At 37.9% G+C, this 20593-nt stretch overlaps 1 protein-coding gene across 2 annotated transcripts in view; it reads right to left on the reverse strand.

Moving 5' to 3' along the window:
- Nucleotides 1–20593, reverse strand: part of PIK3C2A (phosphatidylinositol-4-phosphate 3-kinase catalytic subunit type 2 alpha) — a 114631-nt gene continuing 94038 nt past the window's right edge. The window contains exons 22-33 of one of the 2 annotated variants that reach the window (XM_008067326.2): nucleotides 18960–19089; nucleotides 15190–15326; nucleotides 12650–12819; nucleotides 11036–11192; nucleotides 9930–10039; nucleotides 7858–8065; nucleotides 5672–5796; nucleotides 4082–4199; nucleotides 3920–3992; nucleotides 3470–3579; nucleotides 3258–3383; nucleotides 1–1018 (exon numbers count right to left, since the gene is read on the reverse strand). In XM_008067326.2, the coding sequence (XP_008065517.1) occupies nucleotides 836–1018; nucleotides 3258–3383; nucleotides 3470–3579; nucleotides 3920–3992; nucleotides 4082–4199; nucleotides 5672–5796; nucleotides 7858–8065; nucleotides 9930–10039; nucleotides 11036–11192; nucleotides 12650–12819; nucleotides 15190–15326; nucleotides 18960–19089 (1647 nt within the window). In that variant the 3' untranslated portion in view covers nucleotides 1–835. The remainder of the gene's footprint in view (nucleotides 1019–3257; nucleotides 3384–3469; nucleotides 3580–3919; nucleotides 3993–4081; nucleotides 4200–5671; nucleotides 5797–7857; nucleotides 8066–9929; nucleotides 10040–11035; nucleotides 11193–12649; nucleotides 12820–15189; nucleotides 15327–18959; nucleotides 19090–20593) is intronic. The other variant, XM_021717222.1, reaches the window with a different exon arrangement.

Raw genomic sequence — 20593 nt, forward strand, 5'->3', positions numbered from 1 at the left:
CAGTACTGGGCAACAAAAACTTAAATCAAATGGCTTGACTGTTTAAATAACTAAGTCACACATCAGAAGTAGACAAAATGATATTTTTTAGGGGGGTTGGAAAAACATTAGTACATGTACACAATTTCTTGTCTTTAGTAAGCTGAAAATAACTGAAAACTACTTTCTAATTATTTATCAAATAATGAAAAAAATCAGAAACGAAGTGCCAGGAAAGCATATAAAGTTAAGGCACCATTATTTACAACTTCAGTGATTGGCACTTATTCTGAAAAAGGCTTTAAAGACATGAATAAAAAGCAATATTATTTTTTCCCCTACTTCCATAAACTACTTAGTAGTTCTTAATATAGTTATCTATTCTTTGTGCTTTGTTTTTCAGCTCTGTGAATAGCAGCTGCATATTATGGTAACATCCTGCATCTTTCCTTTACTTTGGTGTTTGTGAACATACACAGTGGTAAAGGTTATAAAAGGTGTATGACAGGAAAACAAACATGCTCTGTCTCTAGACAGGAAACAATGCAAAATAGGTGGCTGAACTGACATAGTACTGTCTCAAAGTCTTTTTTAGGACTTAGTATAAGTATATATTAAGTTTAGAGTTTGTAGCAACCTGTATAATGACTTTAAAACAGCAATGGCTTCCAAAAATTCATAAAGGCTAATTATGTAACTGTTGGTCCAACAGATGTACTGAAATGCAGCTAGTGTATTTGACTTTATAATTTCTGTCCAAGTATAAAAATACTATACAAAGTTCACAAATGTGTTGTGAATGTATGTGCGCACATTTATAACCGTCCTTGCTACCAAAGCTCAGAATTTCACTAGTTTACAAGTAAGTTTCTGCAGTCAGTTGATACCACTTAACAGTCTCTTTGCTCAAGTTGAAATCTTTCAAAGGCAGGGTTATTCCACCCAAGAAAAAATTTTCCCGCAGAGATTCTGCGCTGAGTACACTTAGTTGAAGTTCTCTCTGCCTTAGGGTTTCTTTGCTATATCCACAGTATACAAGCTCACAGCAAAGGAAAAAAAAATAGTAAATTACAAATTAAAGTTTGTTTGGTTTCTTGGAATATTTTAAGTGAAAACATTTGTGAGAACATGAGCCAAAGAATGACTATAATGAATGATATTGATTACAACACATCTAGTAGGATCTGTCTCAACACTTTAAAAGCACGTTTTGTATTTCAGGAGTCTGGGATTGTACTATCGATCCTGTGAATGTATGACATAGAGATGTACAAAGCAGGACCGATCATTGGCTAAAAAGTAAAAACTAGAAACACAGTTTTTCTGAGATGGAAGTGATGGGGAAGGGAATGAAATTACATGGCAAGATACCTTAAGATGATCTCATAGCTGGGAAAACAGAGAATGGAAAGAAGCAAATTGGTAGACAGCATAATTATAATTATTTTACAAAAAAGGAGAGACTAAAATTTTCTTTTGTTCTCTTAGATTTTATATACCACAAAATAATCTCAATTTATAATTTAATATAAAAAATTCACCAATTAAAAATGCAGTTTGCAACAAATTTGGAGTGTTGCAAAGCTATTCTGTTTCAAGTTCTCATCATATTCAACACTTTGAATTTTAATTTTTCAAGCAAGCCTCCCCATAAGTTCTGACAAATATCTCCTTAATTTAGTCTTTCTCGCTATTTGGCTAAAATAACTTTAAACAACAGCAAAACCTGACTACATTTTATTTTCTTGACAGCACAACACTAACTAGAAAAGAAGCCAGTGCACTACTTTTTGAGAATAATACCAACTAGTCTTTACCAAGCATTGCATATGATTTTAGAGAGGTGAAAAGATCTTCTGTTTCGATAAATTTATCTGTCTGTCTGTCTGTCTGTCTATCTATCTATCTATCTATCGAGATGGAGTCTCACTCTATCTATCTATCTATCTATCTATCTATCTATCTATCTATCTATCTCGATAAATTTATCTGTCTGTCTATCTATCTATCTATCGAGTTGGAGTCTCACTCTATCTATCTATCTATCTATCTATCTATCTATCTATCTATCTATCTGAGTTGGAGTCTCACTCTATCACCCAGGCTGGAGGGCAGTGGCACACCTCTCGGCCACTGCAGCCTCAACCTGCTGGGCTCTGGTGATCCTTCCGCCTCAACCTTCCAAGTAGTTGGAACTACAGGCGAGCGCTACCACGCCTGGCTAATTTTTTTTTATTTATTGTAGAGATGAGGTATCGCCAAGTTGTCCAGACTGGTCTCGAACCCACGGGCTCAGGCAATCCACTCAATTTGGCCCCCCAAAGTGCTGGGATTACAGGCTGAGCCACCGAGCCCAGTCAATAAATTTATAACCTTGATGAAAATTCAGAATTATTTGTTTCCAATCTCTAATTTTTGTGGATGTAATGTTAATGTACATAAATAATGTATTTATCCTAAACTAGCTATTGAGTACGGAGGAAGAGGGGAAACTTAAGCAGGTTTTAATAGGTTGGTAAGTTTGTAAGTCGACTATGAGTATCTTTTCAGCAACAGCCCAGTTATGTTTCAGCTTATACTTTGCTTATTGCTTTCAATTTTGAGCACTTTCTTTTTTTTGCGTTTCCCCACACTGAGTAAATTCAGGGTAAGTTTTTTCCAAATTCTCCTCCCATCCCCTGACCCACCCCTCAGGAATCTTTGAGCACTCTCTTTTAAGAGGGATCCCAAGAAAGTAAAACATATTTGAAGGAGAATGATTTTGAAACTACATTCTCTCAAATGAAGGTAAAGGTACTAAAGATGTTTTAAAAGAATAAACAGAAAGGACATTTTGACTTCAATTATTTGAAGAGCTGTCATGCAAAAGGAAGAAAAGAGTATTTTGTGTGGCTCTAAGAAGTACAACTGAGACCCCACTGATGGCCTCAGAGAGTTAACATGTCAGCTTCGTATAAAAAAATAATCTAAGAGTTGGAGCTACCCAAGACAAACTGGATGGTTTGGAAATACTTAGGCACAGACTAGGACAACCACTTTTTGACACCACTCTAGAAGGGAGTTCATGCATTGGAAGGGAGTTGAATTATGGCTCCTAAGGTCTATGGCTGGGGCTCTATTTTACACCATTGTGTCAGATAACACTGGACACTATCAAGTTACTCTGTGTAAGAAATAGTTCAGCAACTGATATCTAAAAACCTTAAATTTAAAATGGTTTGAAATTTAAAATCACAAAACAACAGGCCAAGGAAATTTAAGAAATGATTTTAACTTACCATTTCATTGAATGTTGGATTCCTAGTTTTCCGTGAAATTTTGGTTTTACGTTTGGATGTTTTGTGGGTGTCTGGAAGTAGGTATGTTTTGACATATGGATTTGGGTCAGCCCCATCTTCAGTAACCTATAAAGAAAAACAGTCCCTTAACAGTAATGCTTCCTACAAGGTATGGGTTTCCTCTACCATCACCATTATTTATAATTACTCACAAGATCTTTGATGTGCATCACCATGATGAAAAGAGTACCATTTCGGTAAGAGACGGATAATTTCACTGCTCCTCCTATTTGGCCTGGAGTAGGACTGAAGGGACCTGAATCTGAAAATATGAATATTTTCATCTTTATTTTATCTTCCTTGCAGTGGATCGAGATGCAACACAAGAATTTTGCTCTCCTTCTAGGACCACATGTGGTGGGGATAGAGGAGAGGGGAAAGAGGAGTGAAGAAACTGGTAGGCCACTGAGTTATACTTGCTTAGCCATCACACTCTACTAGGAAACTTATTTTAATCCAGAAATAGACTGGCTTAGAGAGAATGCCCTCTTCCCACTGTCACTGACTACAGCAGGTGAGCCCACTGTCACCCCACTGCATTCACTAAGAAATGACAGATTGCAAGTCATGGGGAAGCAACAGAGGGAAAAAAATCATCTTACCTGCAGATCGAGCTATTCCTTCTGCTTTCTCATCTCGAAGTAAAGGGTGGAAAAAAGTACAAACAAGATCACACTAAGATTAAAGAGAAAAAAGATTCATTAGTTTAAATATTATGTAGCCCAAAGGTAAAATATGTTTCACTTCTCATTTGGGAAGGTCACCTCTGCTACATCCGTTGAAGCACTCATCAAACTCTGTAAATAACTGTTTAATTCAATTTTCCTTTTGGCTGCTACATCTTTTATATGTGTTCTTCCTAGGACCATCCTATTAGGAAAGCTACAAAAGAAAAACAAAAACAGATGGGGTTTAAATAATCAAGTACAGTGTGTGTGTGTATATATATATACACACACACACACATATATATATATGCACTTAGATATATATTTTTATAATTAAAAGACAAAGTAAAATCTTAATGCATTATAAAGTAATTTTTTGTGATTTCAAAGTATTGGAGATGAAATAGTTCCATTTCTTATTATCCTTTTATGAGCTTTGGTAGGAAAGCTACATGTGCCAGGCTCGGTGGCTCAGCCTGTAATCCCGCGCCTTTGGGAGGCTGAGGTGAGTGATTGCCTGAGCCCGCGGGTTCGAGACCCGCCTGGGCAACTTGACAAGACCTCATCTCTACATAAATCAAAAATTAGCTGGGCATGGTAGTGCGCGCCTGTAGTTCCAGCTACTTGGAATGCAGAGGTGGAAGGATCGCCAGAGCCCAGCAGGTCAAGACTCCAACTCAAAAAAAAGAAAAAGAAAAGCTATATGTGTTGCTAATTTCCTGTATTTACTTATTTTCTATTATTTCTCAAGTTTAATCATTCACAAATATTTTATCCATATCTGTTCTCTAAAAGAATCATTACTCAATCAGCCACAGGGCTATTGTAGATACCAGTAAAATCCATAAATAACATCACAGGGCCTAGATAAGGTGCTGAAAGGATACTCTCAGTTCCACTGATTTGGGTGGTATGGAAACAACTCTAATACCCCTCTGCCTCCCCCTTACTTTTGAAATCTAGTCTGAAAAGAATATAAACAACTTGATGCAAGAAAACTATTGGTCATTAAGCTCCATTAAAACAGGGGTTCCGAAGGGTATCAGATATAAAACTAAGCACTAGGAATTTGATTAACAGTGTCAATTATGTTTGCTTCAGTTTATTATTTATCAGAAAGCTCAGTATGACTCATAATAAAACCTGCTGGGCTCAGGCAATCCTTCCACCTCAGCCTTCCAAGTAGCTGGAGCCATACCGTCACCATACCTGGCAATTTTTTGATTTATTGTAGAGATGAGGTCTCACCAAGTTGCCCAGGCTGGTCTCAAACCCGTGGACACAGGCAATTCTCTCACCTCTGGCCTCCCAGAGGCATGGGATTACAGGCATGCTGGGATTATAGGCTTGAGCCACTGCACCCAGCTAGCATGATTTTTTTAAGACCAAGATTCCAGGTTGTTATCTTGTGCTGCTTACTATAGTAGAGACAGCAAAGTCAAAGCTTCAATTAAAATCAGAAATCTAGAAAATTCCATATTTTAATATCTTGATAACTTATTCATTCAACAAAAACTTACAGCTCCTTGTCTATGTCTAGTTTTGTATTAGGCCCTTGTGATACAAAGGAAAACAAGCCAGATGTAATCCATAGTATCTTACTAAGTGTTAACACAGACTCTTCACCTACTTTGATAACAAACTGTTTCCTACAAAAATGATTAATGTACAAGGATGGGAACATACCCTGGTAACTTCCAAAGTGGAAAAATAATACTGAGCTTATTGTGAAGTTCCTGAAATTCGTCAAATGTCCGGAAGACAAATGATGGTTCCATCTGTCCTTCCCTCAAAATTCGGACAACATAAATCTGAAAAGAAATCATACCCAAGCACATTAAATTTATAATAAAGCCCCATGGTCCTACCAAAAGGCCAAGAAGTGATAAAATCTCCTTTTCTGACAGATAAATTTATAGTATGTAGTCCAAGTGCTTTTAACTTGCTATCAAGCATGCTACCAATAGGAAATAGCAAATATAAAAGTCATTGTATTTATAGCACATGTGACTACATTCTAAGAGTGATCATAACCATTGTAAGACATATAAACTAGAATTTAAAAGTGAAAGGCATTTTATTTCCAAATCAAATATAATAAATATGCTCCCCAATCTATAAATTTAGTGCAATTCCAATGAGATGTTAATATGTAAGTTCTTAAGAAAGCCAATAGAAAAAAAGGCAAAAGGTCTATGGGAAGGTGAAGGAAACTTGTTTTGCTGGTTATTTATTTATTTTTCAAGTTGGAATCTCACTCTGTCACCCAGGCTGGAGTGCAGTGGCATGCTCATGACCACTGCAACCTAGACCTGCTGGGCTCAGGTAATCCTTCCGCTTCAGCCTTCCAAATAGCTGGAACCACAGGCACAAGCCACCATGTCCAGCTAATTTTTTGATTTATTGTAGAGATGAGGTCTCGCCAAGTTGCCCAGGCTGGTCTCAAACTCCTGGGCTCAGGCAATCCTCTTGCCTCTGCTTCCCAAAGCGCTGGGATTACAGGCATGAGTCCCCATGGCCTGGATATTTAAACCATTATAAAGTTACAATACTTTAAAGAATATTGGTGCAAGGCCAGGCACAGTGGTTCAAACCTATAATCCCAGCACTTTGGTAGGCCAAGGCGAGAGGGCTGCCTAAGCTCAGGGGTCCGAGACAGCCTACTAGCCTGGGCAACTTGGCGAGACCTCATTTCTACAATAAATCAAAAAATAAGCCAGGCATGATAGCATGTGCCTATAGTTCCAACTACTTCAAAGGCTGAGGTAGAAGAATCGCCTGAGTCCAGCAGGCTGCAGTGGCACACTCACAGCCACTGCAGGTTGAGGCTGCAGTGGTTGTGAGTGTGCCACTGCACTCCAGCCTGGGCAACAGAGTAGGATTCCAACTAAAAAAAAAAAAAAGAGAGAGAGAGAATACTGGTGCAGAAAGAGTCAGGTACACCTATAAAGACCAGAAATAAATTCAGATATACTCAGCCTGTAATCCCAGCACTTTGGGAGGCCAAGGTGAGCAGACTGCCTGAGCCAGTGGGTTAGAGACCAGCCCAGGCAAACTGGCGAGACCTCGTCTCTACAATAAATAAAAAATTAGCTGGGCGTTGTAGTACGTGCCTATAGTTCTGGCTACTTGGAAGGCAGAGGTGGAAGGATCACCAGAACCCAGCAAATCGACGCAGGGGTGGCTGTGAGGGTGCCACTGCACTCCAGCCTGGGGGACAGAGTGAGACTACAACTCAAAGAAAAAAAAAATTAGGCATACACATAAAATTAGCATATTTAAAGGTAGTATTATAAATCATTGGGGAAAAAATGGTCTACTAAAAAAAAATGGTTTTTGGATAAAATAGTCAATAAACATACAAAAAATAGTAAAATTAACAAAATAGGTCAAAATTAGCACACAAGTGAAAAACAACAGCAAAAAAGATAACATTATAGTCTCAAGGGGGGAGAGGCACACAGAAGAGCTTGTTTTTTTCAAAAATGAACTTTATGTGTATGCTATATCAGAAAGTGGAACAAGACTTTGACTTTTTCCTTTATGTACTTCTGTGCTGGTTGAATTTGTTACACTGAGTAAGCTTTACCTTTGAAATTAAGAAAAAACAGAAGATAAGAGTGAGAAAAGCAGACTACTATCACTGTTTTAGCCTTGCCTCCAAAAGGAAGAAAGAATACTTAGCAAGAATTAAATACCAAAAAAGTCAGGGATGCTTCAAGTATGTTTACTTATTTTTGGACCATCTATGGGAGAAACAAGTTATGAATAGAACAAATGCTTGGAACTTTAGCAGAGTCAGCAAAGGAGAGAGGAAGAAGGACAACAATCATGTACGCATTACTGTCTGCAAGTATTGGAACCAAACTTACGTAATGTTTATCTGGGTTGTATTTCTTATGATAGGTGAAAACAGAGACTTCCTTGATTCGACCATCTTGTCGAAAGGAGTATGTTTTGGGTGAAAATGAAAGGATGGGCTCATCATTAGAAGGAAGACCAGAAAAACGCAGTTGAGCCAGGTTGTGAATGAAGAAGTTAAACTTTGTGGCAATGCTTCCCAAACTTGACTCAATCAGCCTATAAAAATAACCAGAAAACTTGTTAGCAATAAATGTTCATGAAAATGCATGGTAAATTCATTCCTTTTAAAATATTAAGAAGATTCTTAGTTTGCCAAGGATTCTTTTTGTTCTACAGGCCAAAGAGTTATTAAAATAATTACCCAACAAAATAATTTAGCACACAAAAGAAATTACACTTTGTTTTCTTGAGCCCTGTGGGGTCCAAGACTAATTAAAAAACTATTACAGATAGAAGATAATTCACATAATGCTAAAAAGATGACTTCTTTATTTTATTCCCTTTTCATAAAGAGGGAAGGTGACAACTTGACAGGTAGGAAAGAAAGCACCCCAAGTAATTCAGATTTGAAAAATTATCTTGTATCAAAAAGTAGACTAGTGGAATTTGGCGTCAGACTCCTCCTTCAGTAATCATAATTTCATTCAGTTGGGAAAAGAAGTTTTGACAGGATGGGTAGTCTGGAATGTAGGCCTGCATAGAACATTTTAGGCAAGCAAAGGAAACAAGTCTCAGAAACAGGATGGATCAAGAAAGCTGGAAAGAGGAAGGAAATTCGAAAAGAGAAGTGAGAGAAACCTCAAGCACAGGTTTTTGCCTCGCTGTGGGATGAATGTATTCCCTCAAATTCATATGTTGACGCCCAGCCCCCAATGCGACTATATTTGGATACAGGACTTTATGGAGGTAATTAAGGTTAAATTTGGTCATAAATGAATTAGGTGGAGGCTTGATCCAATAGGAATGTCCTTAGAAGAAGAGACAGGAGAGAGCAGGCTCTCGAAAGTAGTGAGAAGGTGGCCATCTGCAATCTAGCGAAGGAGCCCTCGCCAGGAACTGAATTGGCTGGCATCTTGATCTTGGACTTCCCAGCCTCCAGAACTGTGAGAAAATAAATTTCTGTTGTTTTAGGCCACCCAGTCTACAGCATTTTGTTATGGAAGTCCAAGCAGGCAGATGAATACATGTCTGCTTTGTGGTTTTTCCCAGGGGAGCCAATGACTCTCTTTTAAAAAAAAAAAAAAAAAAAAAAAAAAAGAAAACCCATCAATACCTAAATTGTGAGGATTAGTTTGGAAGGCTATACAAAAGTCAGCTTCCTTCAATTCATTTCAGCCCAGACTCTTGAGACTAGGGAAGTCTAGTCCAGTCCCAGTTTTATACCTCTTCTCCACTGAGAGGAAGAAGGCAAGAGAAAAAGGAGAGAAAAGAACATGAGCTCATGTGCCCCTCCCTGCTATAGTATCATGATGATTTGGCAGCAGTAGTCAGTGACCAACCCGATCAACCAGACCTTTAGAACATATTTGCCCGGAAGATCTAGTTTTTAAAGCAGTAATGACAAATTCAAGTGCCAGTCATTGGTATATGTGTTTTAAGTACTATGACATATAAGTTTACTGCATCAGTGACTCAGAGCTTGTTATTTTAGCACTTAAGTTATCTATGAAGAGGTACATAGATGCAATAATACAAAACTAAGTGCTTATAAAAAATCCTGAAAAATAGATTAGTAGAGATAACATTTTAGAAAGAAAACTTAAAGAGGTACATGGCACTGTAGAAAACATGTTTTTCAAAAGGAGTTCATAAGTAGGGTTTTTAATCATCAAAATCATATGCTAAATAAACTTTGAGATCATATTTTGAAATAAATTAATATATTTTTTAAAATGCTATTGCAGATCCTTTATATTTATTCAGTTAATAAACTTTTGACAAACTACTGTTTGTAAATGCTGTCAATCAGTTTTTTCCTGTAAATCAGAATTTTGATATATAGCATTTGTTCAAACTAAGGTAAAACAAATAAAAGACCAAATTGTATGTGCCTTCTCCAGTATACTTAAACATACCTTACCTAGTAAAGAAAATTGTAGCTTCTGCATCTGTAGTTTGGGGTTGAAGTGCGTCTCTAACATATTTCAAATCTTGAACACTTGTAAGTTCTGGTAACCCTGAAGGAATCATCTGTAGAAGAAAATTAAGTTTTGTGAGTTATATTTTAAAAACACCTGCTCCCCACCCCTTCCTGCAGACTGGTCAAGTAATTAGAACTAAAGCAAACAAAAACAATCAGTTTTGAGGAATTCATTGTTGTTTGGGGGACTTAAGTGATTATCATACAGATAAGAAAAATCGAGGCTTAGGAAGTGACTTTCTAGAAGTCTCAAAACCCGTTTATGGAATAAAAGCTGTGAAATCCAGACCTTTTTTGTCCAGATTTTATTTTATTTTTTGTAGATTTAGGAAGTACAAGTGCAGTTTTGTTACACAGATATACTGTGTAGTGATGAAGTCTAGGCTTTTAGTGTGGCAGTCACATGAATAATGTACATTGTACCCATCAAATAATTTCTCATCCCTTACCCTTCCAAGTCCCAATGTCTATTCCTCCACTATCTATGTTCATATGTACACATTACTTAGCTTGCACTAAATAAGTGAGACCATCTGGTATTTGCTTTTCAGTTTCTGAGTTATTTCTCTTAAGATAACATGGGCCTTTGTTTTATTGCTACACCAAATTTAGTCAATAATCACAGAAGATTTTTGTTTTGCACTTTTAACTTAAACTTAATACACATCCAGAAAAGTACAGAAATCTTAACTGTGGCAGCTTAATGAATGTTCACAATCTGAACACACCCAGATTAAGACATAGAACATTCATCAGCATCTTGAATGCCCTCTAAAGTTTCAGTCACTACTAGTCCCTACCCCAGGGAAGCCACTCTGAGTGACTTTTTGTATCTTATATATAATAGAGTCAGACAGTAGGTACTCTCGTGTCAGGCTTATTTCACACAGCAGTAATTTTAAAATATATCAATAAATCAGTAATATTGCAACTGATATTTGTGACTAAAGAAAATTTTATTGCAAAATCACAAAATACTCCTTTTAGGTACTGAAACATAGATGCATTGATAGAAAATTAATTAAGTGCTTATAAAGAACAGTTACCAGTGAAAGAAGGTTAAGAAAGAGGTTTGTCTGCTTTCTTATCAAGTTGTACGCCTGACAGCAGAGGTCCACAAACAACTGGAAACGAATGGTGGGCTTTTCACCCCCATTAATGACATATGCCATATCAGAGGTCAGCACAAAAGGAGCCCGATCCCTGTTTAAAACCAAAGTACACAAAAAATGTTAATTACAGAAGATATTCAAATAATACAGTTGCTATTACAGGGTTATAAAACTAAGCTACTAAGCTACAGCAATTTCCAATTAGGAAACAATCACAGGAAGTTTTGAATTTCCAAAATTCTTTAAAATTCACATTTTCAAGAAAGCTATTACATAATAATCCCCCTTATTTTTTTTTTTGACTCAAGTCTCACTGTCACCCAGGCTGGAGTGCAGTAGTATGCTCACAGCCATGACAGCCTTGACCTTCTGGGCTCAGGTGATCCTTCCATCTCAGCCTTCCAAGTAGCTGGAACCAAAGGCAAGTGTCACCACACCAATCTGTCTTTTTTTTTTTTTTTGAGTCAGAATCTCACTCTGTCACCCAGGTTAGAGTACAGTGACACACTCAAGGCCACCCCAGTGTTGACCTGTTGGGTCAGGTGATCCTTCTGCCTCAGACTTCCAAGCAGCCGGAACTACAGGCGCGCACCACCATGCCCGGCTAATCTTTTGATATATTGTAGAGATGAGGTCTCACTATGTTGCCCAGGCTGGTCTTGAACCCATGGACCCAGGTAGTCCTCTTGCCTTGGCCTTCCAAAATGCTGGGATTAAAGGTTTGAGTCACCACACCCAACCTTGATTTTTTGATTTATTGTAGAGATGAAATGTCCCTATGTTGCCCAGGCTGGTCTCGAACCTGTGGACTCCGGTAATTCTCTTGCTTCTGCCTCCCAAAGTGCTGGGATTACAGGCATGAGCCACTGGGGCTGGCTTAACCCCATTATTCAGATAGAATTTATATATGAAATTTTCTCTATGGTGATATTTATAAATCCACATACCCAAAGAGATATTGAACAGTGATTACAACCATATAGAAAGAAAAATCTGGTCAGGCGTGGCTAGCTGGGCATGGAGGCACATGCCTGTGGTTCCAGCTATTTGGCAGGGTGAAGCAGAAGGATCACCTGAGCCCAGCAGATCAAGACTGTATTGGCCACGAGCGTGCCACTGCACTTCAGCCTGGGTGACAGAGTGAGACTCCAACTCCAAAAAAAGGGGAGGAAAATGGCTTCAAAGCCCTGTCACCCTCACTATAAGTACTCTGGACTTATAAAGGCAAAGAAAAAAAAAAAAAAGAAAGAAAAATCTTGTATTCATTATACAAATGGAACCACTTCTACTGATTACTGCTAACTAGATAAATATACCTTAATTCATTTCAACAAGTTCACACACAAACATATACATACACACACACTCACACTCTTTCCTGTCTGCTCTGTGGTGATGTTATCTCACTGGGTCTTTTTCATCCCCACTTATGCTTACAGGGAGTCACAAGGCAAAACACAGCAAGAAAAGGTCAGGTTTGGAACATTAATTTGGGATGCAAGGAGCACTTCTTTTCTTTGGCAAAAGCAATAATGACAATATCAGTACCTTTTGAAGCTACCAAACATCTGTGCATGTCCCAAAAACTTCCCAAAGTCTATGTGAAACATGTGTCCTGTGCTTCGAAGCATTATATTGTCATTGTGTCGATCACATATGCCTAAAACATAGGTGGCTACACAGCATCCAGCACAAGAATAGATAAAATTCTCTGAAGCCTAGAAAAAAGACAGACAATTATTTTAGGAAAAGAATTATTTTTAAAGGAGGCAGGAACTAAAGTAATTCATCACTCTTTAAAAACACTACTTGTAATCCACTCTCTCAATAGCATACAAATTGGGATATAGTAATACAATTTTGTCAGTCTTTTCATATTTCAAAAATAAAAACACCTTTCTAAAAGTGATTATTGCCCATTCTCTAGCTTTTGACTTTTAAAAGGCAGGGATCTCTGTGAGTCCTGACGTAGGGTATGTGCGGCCTTTAGACACTCTTAAGCATTATGTTTGTGAAATCTGTTCCTTACAGACTGCTGCTTACCACAAATGGCATCTTTAGGACAAAAATTAATCTGGACAGAAGAACTTTTTTGGCTTTTACCCTCTGCTTGTAGGGAGGACATGTGTAAAGGAACTCAGCTTCCACCTTAAAACATTCAGTAATACGAGTAATGTGTTTTGTTTCCTATTTGGTGATTCCCTATGTCTGTTCTAAAAGTTTCTCAGAGCTAGAGAACTTCCTTCACTTTAGTCCTGTCTATCCTGGGGATTACTAAGATTACTAAAATAAGACCATACAGAAGGATACAGCAAGATGCAGACAGTGAGTGTTTTTATCTAAAGTATGTGTACTGAGTTTATTCTTACAATATTATATTTCTGATGATACAGTCATATGGCTTTACTTGTCCATGTGGTTAATTTTATTACATAATTCACCAGAAATCATTACCAATGATGATAACACCAAGTGCTTATACAGCACTTACCAAAAACCAGACACTTCTCTATTTCTCTCTCTCCCTGTGTCTATGTATATACATATACACAGAGAATATGTGCATATATACATTAATTCATTTAGGATCTCACAATAAATCAATAACTTAGGCAATATTATTATCACCATTCTACAGATGAGAGAAACTAACAGAGATTATTTACCAAAGATCATATAACTGTTAAGTGGCACAGCCAGGATTCAAGCCCAGGCAATGTGACTTCACTGTTATAGTCCCTCTTAACTATTATCACATTCAAAGACCAAATGCATAAAAGGTGCTTAATCTGTGCTACTTGACTAGTATGTTGTGTCAAGAAGTCACAAAAGGGTCAATGTTACCAAAGCAAGCACTGCCTTCTGCTGCACTGCTTTCTCCAGACCCCAAAGAAGTGAGAAAAAGGTAGTGGTTTAGAGTTTAAAACATCCACAAAGGACACAATTCCTCTATCATACCTTTACAGGCCAACAGATGGCACATGTCTATAAAGTTGATGTATTTTTTTTTTTTTTGAGTTGGAGTCTTACTCTGTCGCCCAGACTGGAGTGCAGTGGCCGGTTTCAGCTACTGCAGCCTCGACCTGCTGGGCTCCGGCGATTCTTCCACCTCAGCCTTCCAAGTAGCTGGAACTACAGGCGTGCGCTACCATGCCCGGCTAATTTTTGACTTATTGAGAGATGAGGTCTCGCCAAGTTGCTCAGGCGGGTCTCGAACCCGCAGGCTCAGGCAATCCACTCACCTCGGCCTCCCAAAGTGCTGGGATTACAGGCTGAGCCACCAAGCCCAGCTAGGCGATGTATTAATGAAACACAAAGTAGGCAGCTAAATGCCAATAAAATGGAGTCTTTTTACATCATCATTCAAAGTGTTCCTGAGTCTTCCTTAGGTCGTCAGGCTCACTAGAGGCCTTATGTCTTAAGAGACTGCCCTTTCCCTCAGATGTAATTCAAAATAATACTAAAACAAAAAATGAATACTTCCAATAATAAGAAAAAAAGAGCTACCAATTATACAATTTTCTCTATGGAGTGCTTTATATATATTAAGTCATCTAATCCTCACAAAAATCATGATACTTATTTTTACAGCCATTGTATATACTACAATACCATACTATGTACTGTAATATTTTATAGTAGAAGTCACGGAGGCATAAAGAGGCTAAATAATTTGTCCAAGGCCCTGTTACTTGTGAGTGACTTGGGACCTGAATTCAAGGCCAGAGATCTGGCCCAGAATATATGCTCCTTACTAGTACACGATGCAGCTACTCTTACTCGTTTCCTGAACTTTTTCCAAGATCTTTGGGAAACACAACATCCTGGGTTATAAAAATATCTCTGTTTTGCTGGTCTCTAAAAGTATGTGTTTGGAATGTTTTTGAGTAATTGAGCATTGGTTTCACTCATATTCCTGCTGTTAAATGTATTGTTTTACATTCTTTCTATACTTAAAGAAAGATATTATTTTCCTGACTTAGACCAAATTGCTACTCAGTCACCCGAGTTGGAAAACGAAAGTACTTGAAACCTTTTGTAATGCATTCTTGACGAAGTTTTTTAGAATAAGGAGACATGCCAATTACCTTTTCATATTCTTCTTCAGAGGGATTATATTTCCTCAGCCACTCTGCAAGTGGTTTATCTTTAAAGGATCCTGTCACACCATATTCCACTTGGATTTTCCTGAGGGTATCTGAAGCAGGAACTAGCTCCACCATGCCTTTGAAGGCAAAATAATAAGCTATGTAAAAATATCTCCCAAAAGTAAGCCTTTTAAAAATTTAGAGTTTTTAGTCATTGACTTAAGACATCAGCTAGCAATGGTTACTTAAAAAAAAAAAATCAAGGTTGGAAGGACATGCTAGAAAATGTGAGCAATCAAAATTCTTTTTTACTAGCTGATATTGATCTAGCTGGTAAAGTTACACGTAAGATATACACTATCCCAATTCAGCACACAAAAAAATTCTCTCATCAGGTATTTGGACAAGATAAGAGTGTTTTAGAGTACATTAAGCTCTTTCAAAGGCAAGAACAGATGAAGATTGACCTTGTGATATGATTATATCTCAAGTACGTGTCTGTCTTCCTAGTTGGAATATAAATGCCCAGCTGGGCAAATTGTTTGTGTTTTCTCTATGACTCCTTTAAAATGAGTATCAAACAAAAAAATTATGTGATATTTACAAAAAAGAAGACAATGAGATAGGTCTTTATGTGCTTAGATGGAAAGATCTTAACAATGTTATAAGACAAAATCCAGATGATGAACTGTACACCTTTGTGTTTAAAAAGAAAGATTGTTGTGCATATTGGAATGCACACAAAATATTCCCAGAAGGCTACGGAAGTGGTGATATTTTGTGGGTAGGTACCTGGGACCAAAGATGGAGGTGTGAGAGAAAACGAAGATTGACTTTTTAATTTGTTCTATTATACATTATCTGGACATTTTACTATGGGAAAATATTGTTTATATGATCTAAAAATTAATTTAAATATTTGTTAAAATGAAGGAGATGCATCAGTACCAAAATAAGAGATATGGAAACAGAGTCTGCTTCAGATAAAAGACTGAAGGAAACAGAGTGAACCAAGGCCTCCAGGGCACCCTGAGGGGAAGGATACAGTGCCAGGTTATAATTCCAGTAAGCTGGTTACACACGGCAGAATACACTCATTTGGCCCTTTTATTTCTGGCTGTACCACCTAGATAATAGTTCACAGTGACATCCTTTTTCAATGGGTACCTCCATCTTGATATTATTATTATTTTTGTCAGGTTTTCACTCTGCCACGCAGGCTAGAATGCGTGATTATGGCTACTGCAGCCTCGACCTGCTGGGCTCAGGTAATCCTTCTGCCTCAGCCTTCCTCAGCTGGAACTATAGGCACACACCACTACGCCAAGTTTTTTATTTATTGTAGAGACAGGGTCTCGCCAAGTTACCTAGGCTGGTCTCGAACTCCTGAGCTCAGGCAATCCTCTCGCCTCCACCTCCCAAAGTGCTGGGATTACAGTTGAGCCACCGCACTCAGCCCTCCATCTTGGTTTTATGACTACTTCTAATTACTAGGTACAAAACAGTGGACCAAAGTTCATAGGCTATACAAAGTATTACTATCTAGATATAAAACAGTTCCAGCCCTGAGGGAACCTATAATCATTTCAGTGGGGAAGATAGAAAACACGCAGAAAGAAAATTTAAGGTAATATGAAATGTCTGGGGAGTATTAAAGACTGCTGAGTTTGAAGAAGGGAGAGATTATTATAGACTGAAGTGTTTGTGAAAATAAAGGATACAGTGAGACTGACACAGGTGAAAAAGCTTAGCACAGCGCCAGGTGCATAGTAAGCACTCAACCACTAGTTAGAAACATAAAAAACAAGGAGAATCTGATCAAGCCTGTAGAGTTAAATACATGGTATTCCAAAAGGAGAAAGAGGAAGTTCAGTGATAATGAACAAATTGTGGCAACAAAAAAGCTAATTTAATTGTGATGATAGGTTCTTATTGAGCAGTCTTACTTGATAAGACAACTTTTACCTTTTACCTTGCAAGATTTACATATAAAAAAGCAACCAACATGAATACTTAAATTGGCCTGATTTCCTTTTTGACAAGAAAAATAAAGTTTGAGCAGGGAATTATAAGCGCTCGTGCTGTACTAATCAATAAAATGGAGACATATGGAGTGGTTCATAATACAACAAAGATGAGTAAGTAAAATACTGTACTTGATTTAGCAATCACCTGAAGAGAGGTCTCTAGTGACATTCAACGAGGGTTGGTCCTTGGCTCTCTCTTGATAAATATTTTTCCCAATGACTTAGCAGAAGCTACAAAATATACATTTTTAAAATCTGTTCATGATATAAGCTAAGAGGCTCATTGACAGATAAAAACCAGATTTAAAAAAAATATTTAAAAAGCTAAAAAGTAGGTCAAATATAGCAAAGTTAATAGTCAATGTCCTATATGTGGGTCTAAGACACGAGCACATAGTTGGGTATCATGGCATGTCTTTAGTCCCAGCCACTTGGGAAGCTGAGACAGGAGGATTGCTTGAGCCTAGGAAGACTGTCCTGGGCAACACAGCGAGACCCAGTCTCTTAAAAAAAAAAAAAAAAAGAAAGAAAATGTACAAGTATAGGATGACCAAAACACGCCTTAGCAGGAGCTAGTATAATGATAACTTACTGATTTATTTCTGAATAAGCTTCCACATGTGTAACATGTTGTCCACCATTTTGTATTCTACAAAATCCAGGTGCCATTCATAGGGACAATAGATTACTTGAACCCTTGACAAGGGGAACAAGCAGTGACGAAGACATGTTTGATAAAGACATGTTTGATAAATAACTGAAGAATTTGGAACTCATAATCTGAGGCCACAATACTGGTCATTGTGAAGAGGGATTCGACTTATTAATAATTATAAGATAGACTATTCTATGGACAGAACTGGAACTAATGGACAAAAGACATCAAGACATAGTCCCCATTATTCGCCTTCTATATAGAAAGAACTATACAGCTATCAGAGCTGCCCAGGATAGAATGGTTTGCCTTGAAATGCAGTGAATTCCTTTCATTATAGGTATAAATTGGATGGCAAATATTGAAAAAATTATTAAATAATATAATTTTTCAGGTGACTTTCTAGTGTCTCTGAATAGACTCAGTGAAACATTTCTCATTTCTACCAACCACAGATGATCTTTCCCTCTTAAAAACCCCACAGCACTGCCTTTGTAATTCTCAGAGAACTTTTCTTATTACATACTTTAATTTCTTGTATATATCTTTCATTGCTTCCTTCTAAAATATAAGAATACATAATCTTAACACTGTACAGATGGTAGATAAACAACAAACATTTGTTGAATATGAATAATGATGATGGATGTCATTTATTATGCACATAATATGTATCAGATACTGGAATGTTTTATATTATTTCAAAAGCTTATTCAATAAATAATAATATAGAAATCTGCTCTTAGTAAAAAACAACAACTATGTAACCACTATTTTATTTTATGGAAATAAAATCAAAGTTGATTTAACTAAGACAGCCTTATTTTTAAGTTCGAAAGCGAAAGACCCTAAATTCCTTACTGGGTTAATTAATGGACACCTCTAATTACTGCAAAGCATTTATTTAGGCTACTCACAAAGGTGTTCTTTAGAGATTTCATTGAATCCATGAAATAACACTGAATTAAAATAAGAAACAACTGAGATCACAGTGTACCTGAATCAGGACCCTTAGGGTAGGTACATTCTAAGCTAAGTTCACAGAAAAAAAAAAAGAAGAGAGATCAAGACATCTTTAATAGACTTACCTCGATCTCTGCCAGTTGAGAGACATTTGAAAATTACCATCCTCAGATCTAGCCCTTCTTTAAGCCAAATCTTATCCATAATCTTTATCATCTGTAAAGCTAACATATCTTGCCGAAGATCTTCGCCAACCTTGAAATTAAGAAAGCAAAATGAAACTTGAACTTTTCTATAGACTAAATAGATTACATACTATTTTAAAGGGGGGGTGGTAAACAGCGAAGAATGGGAAGAACAGAACTGCTACAAACTGCCTTTTTATTCTTCTGCAGTCTTCTAGAGAAAGTCACTTAATTTCTTCATGTCTTCATTTCCTGAAATGTATACTTCAAGGTCAAGTTTTAGGGCATGTGAATTTTATATATATATATATATATAATTTTTTTTTTTTTTGAGTTGGAGTCTCATTTCATTACCTAGGCTAGAGTGCAGTGGCACACTCATGGCCACCCCAGTGTTGACTTGCAAGGCTCCAGTGATACCTCTGCCTCAGTCTTCCAAGTAGCTAGAACTACAGGTGCACGCTACCATGCCCAGCGAATTTTTGATTTATTGTAGAAATAAGATCCTGCCAAGTTGCCTGGGTTGGTCTCGAACCCATGGGCTCAAACAATCCACTCACCTCGGCTTCCTAAAGTGCTGGGATTACAGGCTGAGCCACTGAGCCTGGCCATGGATTATATTAACTTTTTTAAAAAAGCAACATAGGGGATCTTTGTGGATGATGTAATTTTCTTCATCTTGACTTCATCAACGCCAAATTCTGGATTGTGGTACTGCTCTATAGTTTTACAAGATGCTACTACTGGGGGAAATCAGGTAAACAGTACACAGGATTTTTCAGTACATTTTGGGGGGGGCAGGGGGAAGTCAGACTCTCACTCTGTGGCCTAGGCTGGAGTGCAGTGGCACACTCACAGCTAACACAGCTTCAACCTGCTTGGCTCAGGCGATCCTTCCATCTTAGCCTTCCAAGTAGCTAGAATTATAGGCATGTGCCACCATACCTGGATAATTCTTTTTTTTTTTTAATGATTTATTTTTATTTTGTTTTTTTTTTTTGAGTTGGAGTCTCACTCCGTTGCCCAGACTGGAGTGCAGTGGCTGCTCCTGGCCACCGCAGCCTCGACCTGCTGGGCTCCAGTTTTCCTTCCGCCTTTGCCTTCCAAGTAGCTGGAACTACAGGTGCACGCTACCACGCCCGGCTAATTTTTTGATTTATTGTAGAAATGAGGTCTCGCCAAGTTGCCCAGGCGGGTCTCGAACCCACGGGCTCAGGCAATCCACTCACCTCAGCCTCCCAAAGCGCTGGGATTACAGGCTGAGCCACTGAGCCCGGCTGCTAATTCTATTTTTAAAAATTTATTGTAGAAATGAGGTCTCACCAATTTGCTCAGGCTGGTCTCGAAACCCTGGGCTCAGGTAATCCTCTTGCCTTGGCCTCTCAAAGTGATGGAATTACAGGCGTGAGCCACTATGCCCAGTCATTTCTGTATAGTTTCTTTTTTTTGTTGTTGTTGTTTTTTTTTTAGTTGGAGTCTCACTCTGTTGCCCAGACTAGAGTGCAGTGGCCGCTCCCAGCCACTGCAGCCTCTACCTGCTGGGCTCCGGTGATCATTCCACCTCAGCCTTCCGA

Source organism: Carlito syrichta, unplaced genomic scaffold (genome assembly GCF_000164805.1).
Source record: "Carlito syrichta isolate Samal-C Ts95f unplaced genomic scaffold, Tarsius_syrichta-2.0.1 Scaffold309476, whole genome shotgun sequence".
NCBI lineage: Eukaryota > Metazoa > Chordata > Mammalia > Primates > Tarsiidae > Carlito > Carlito syrichta.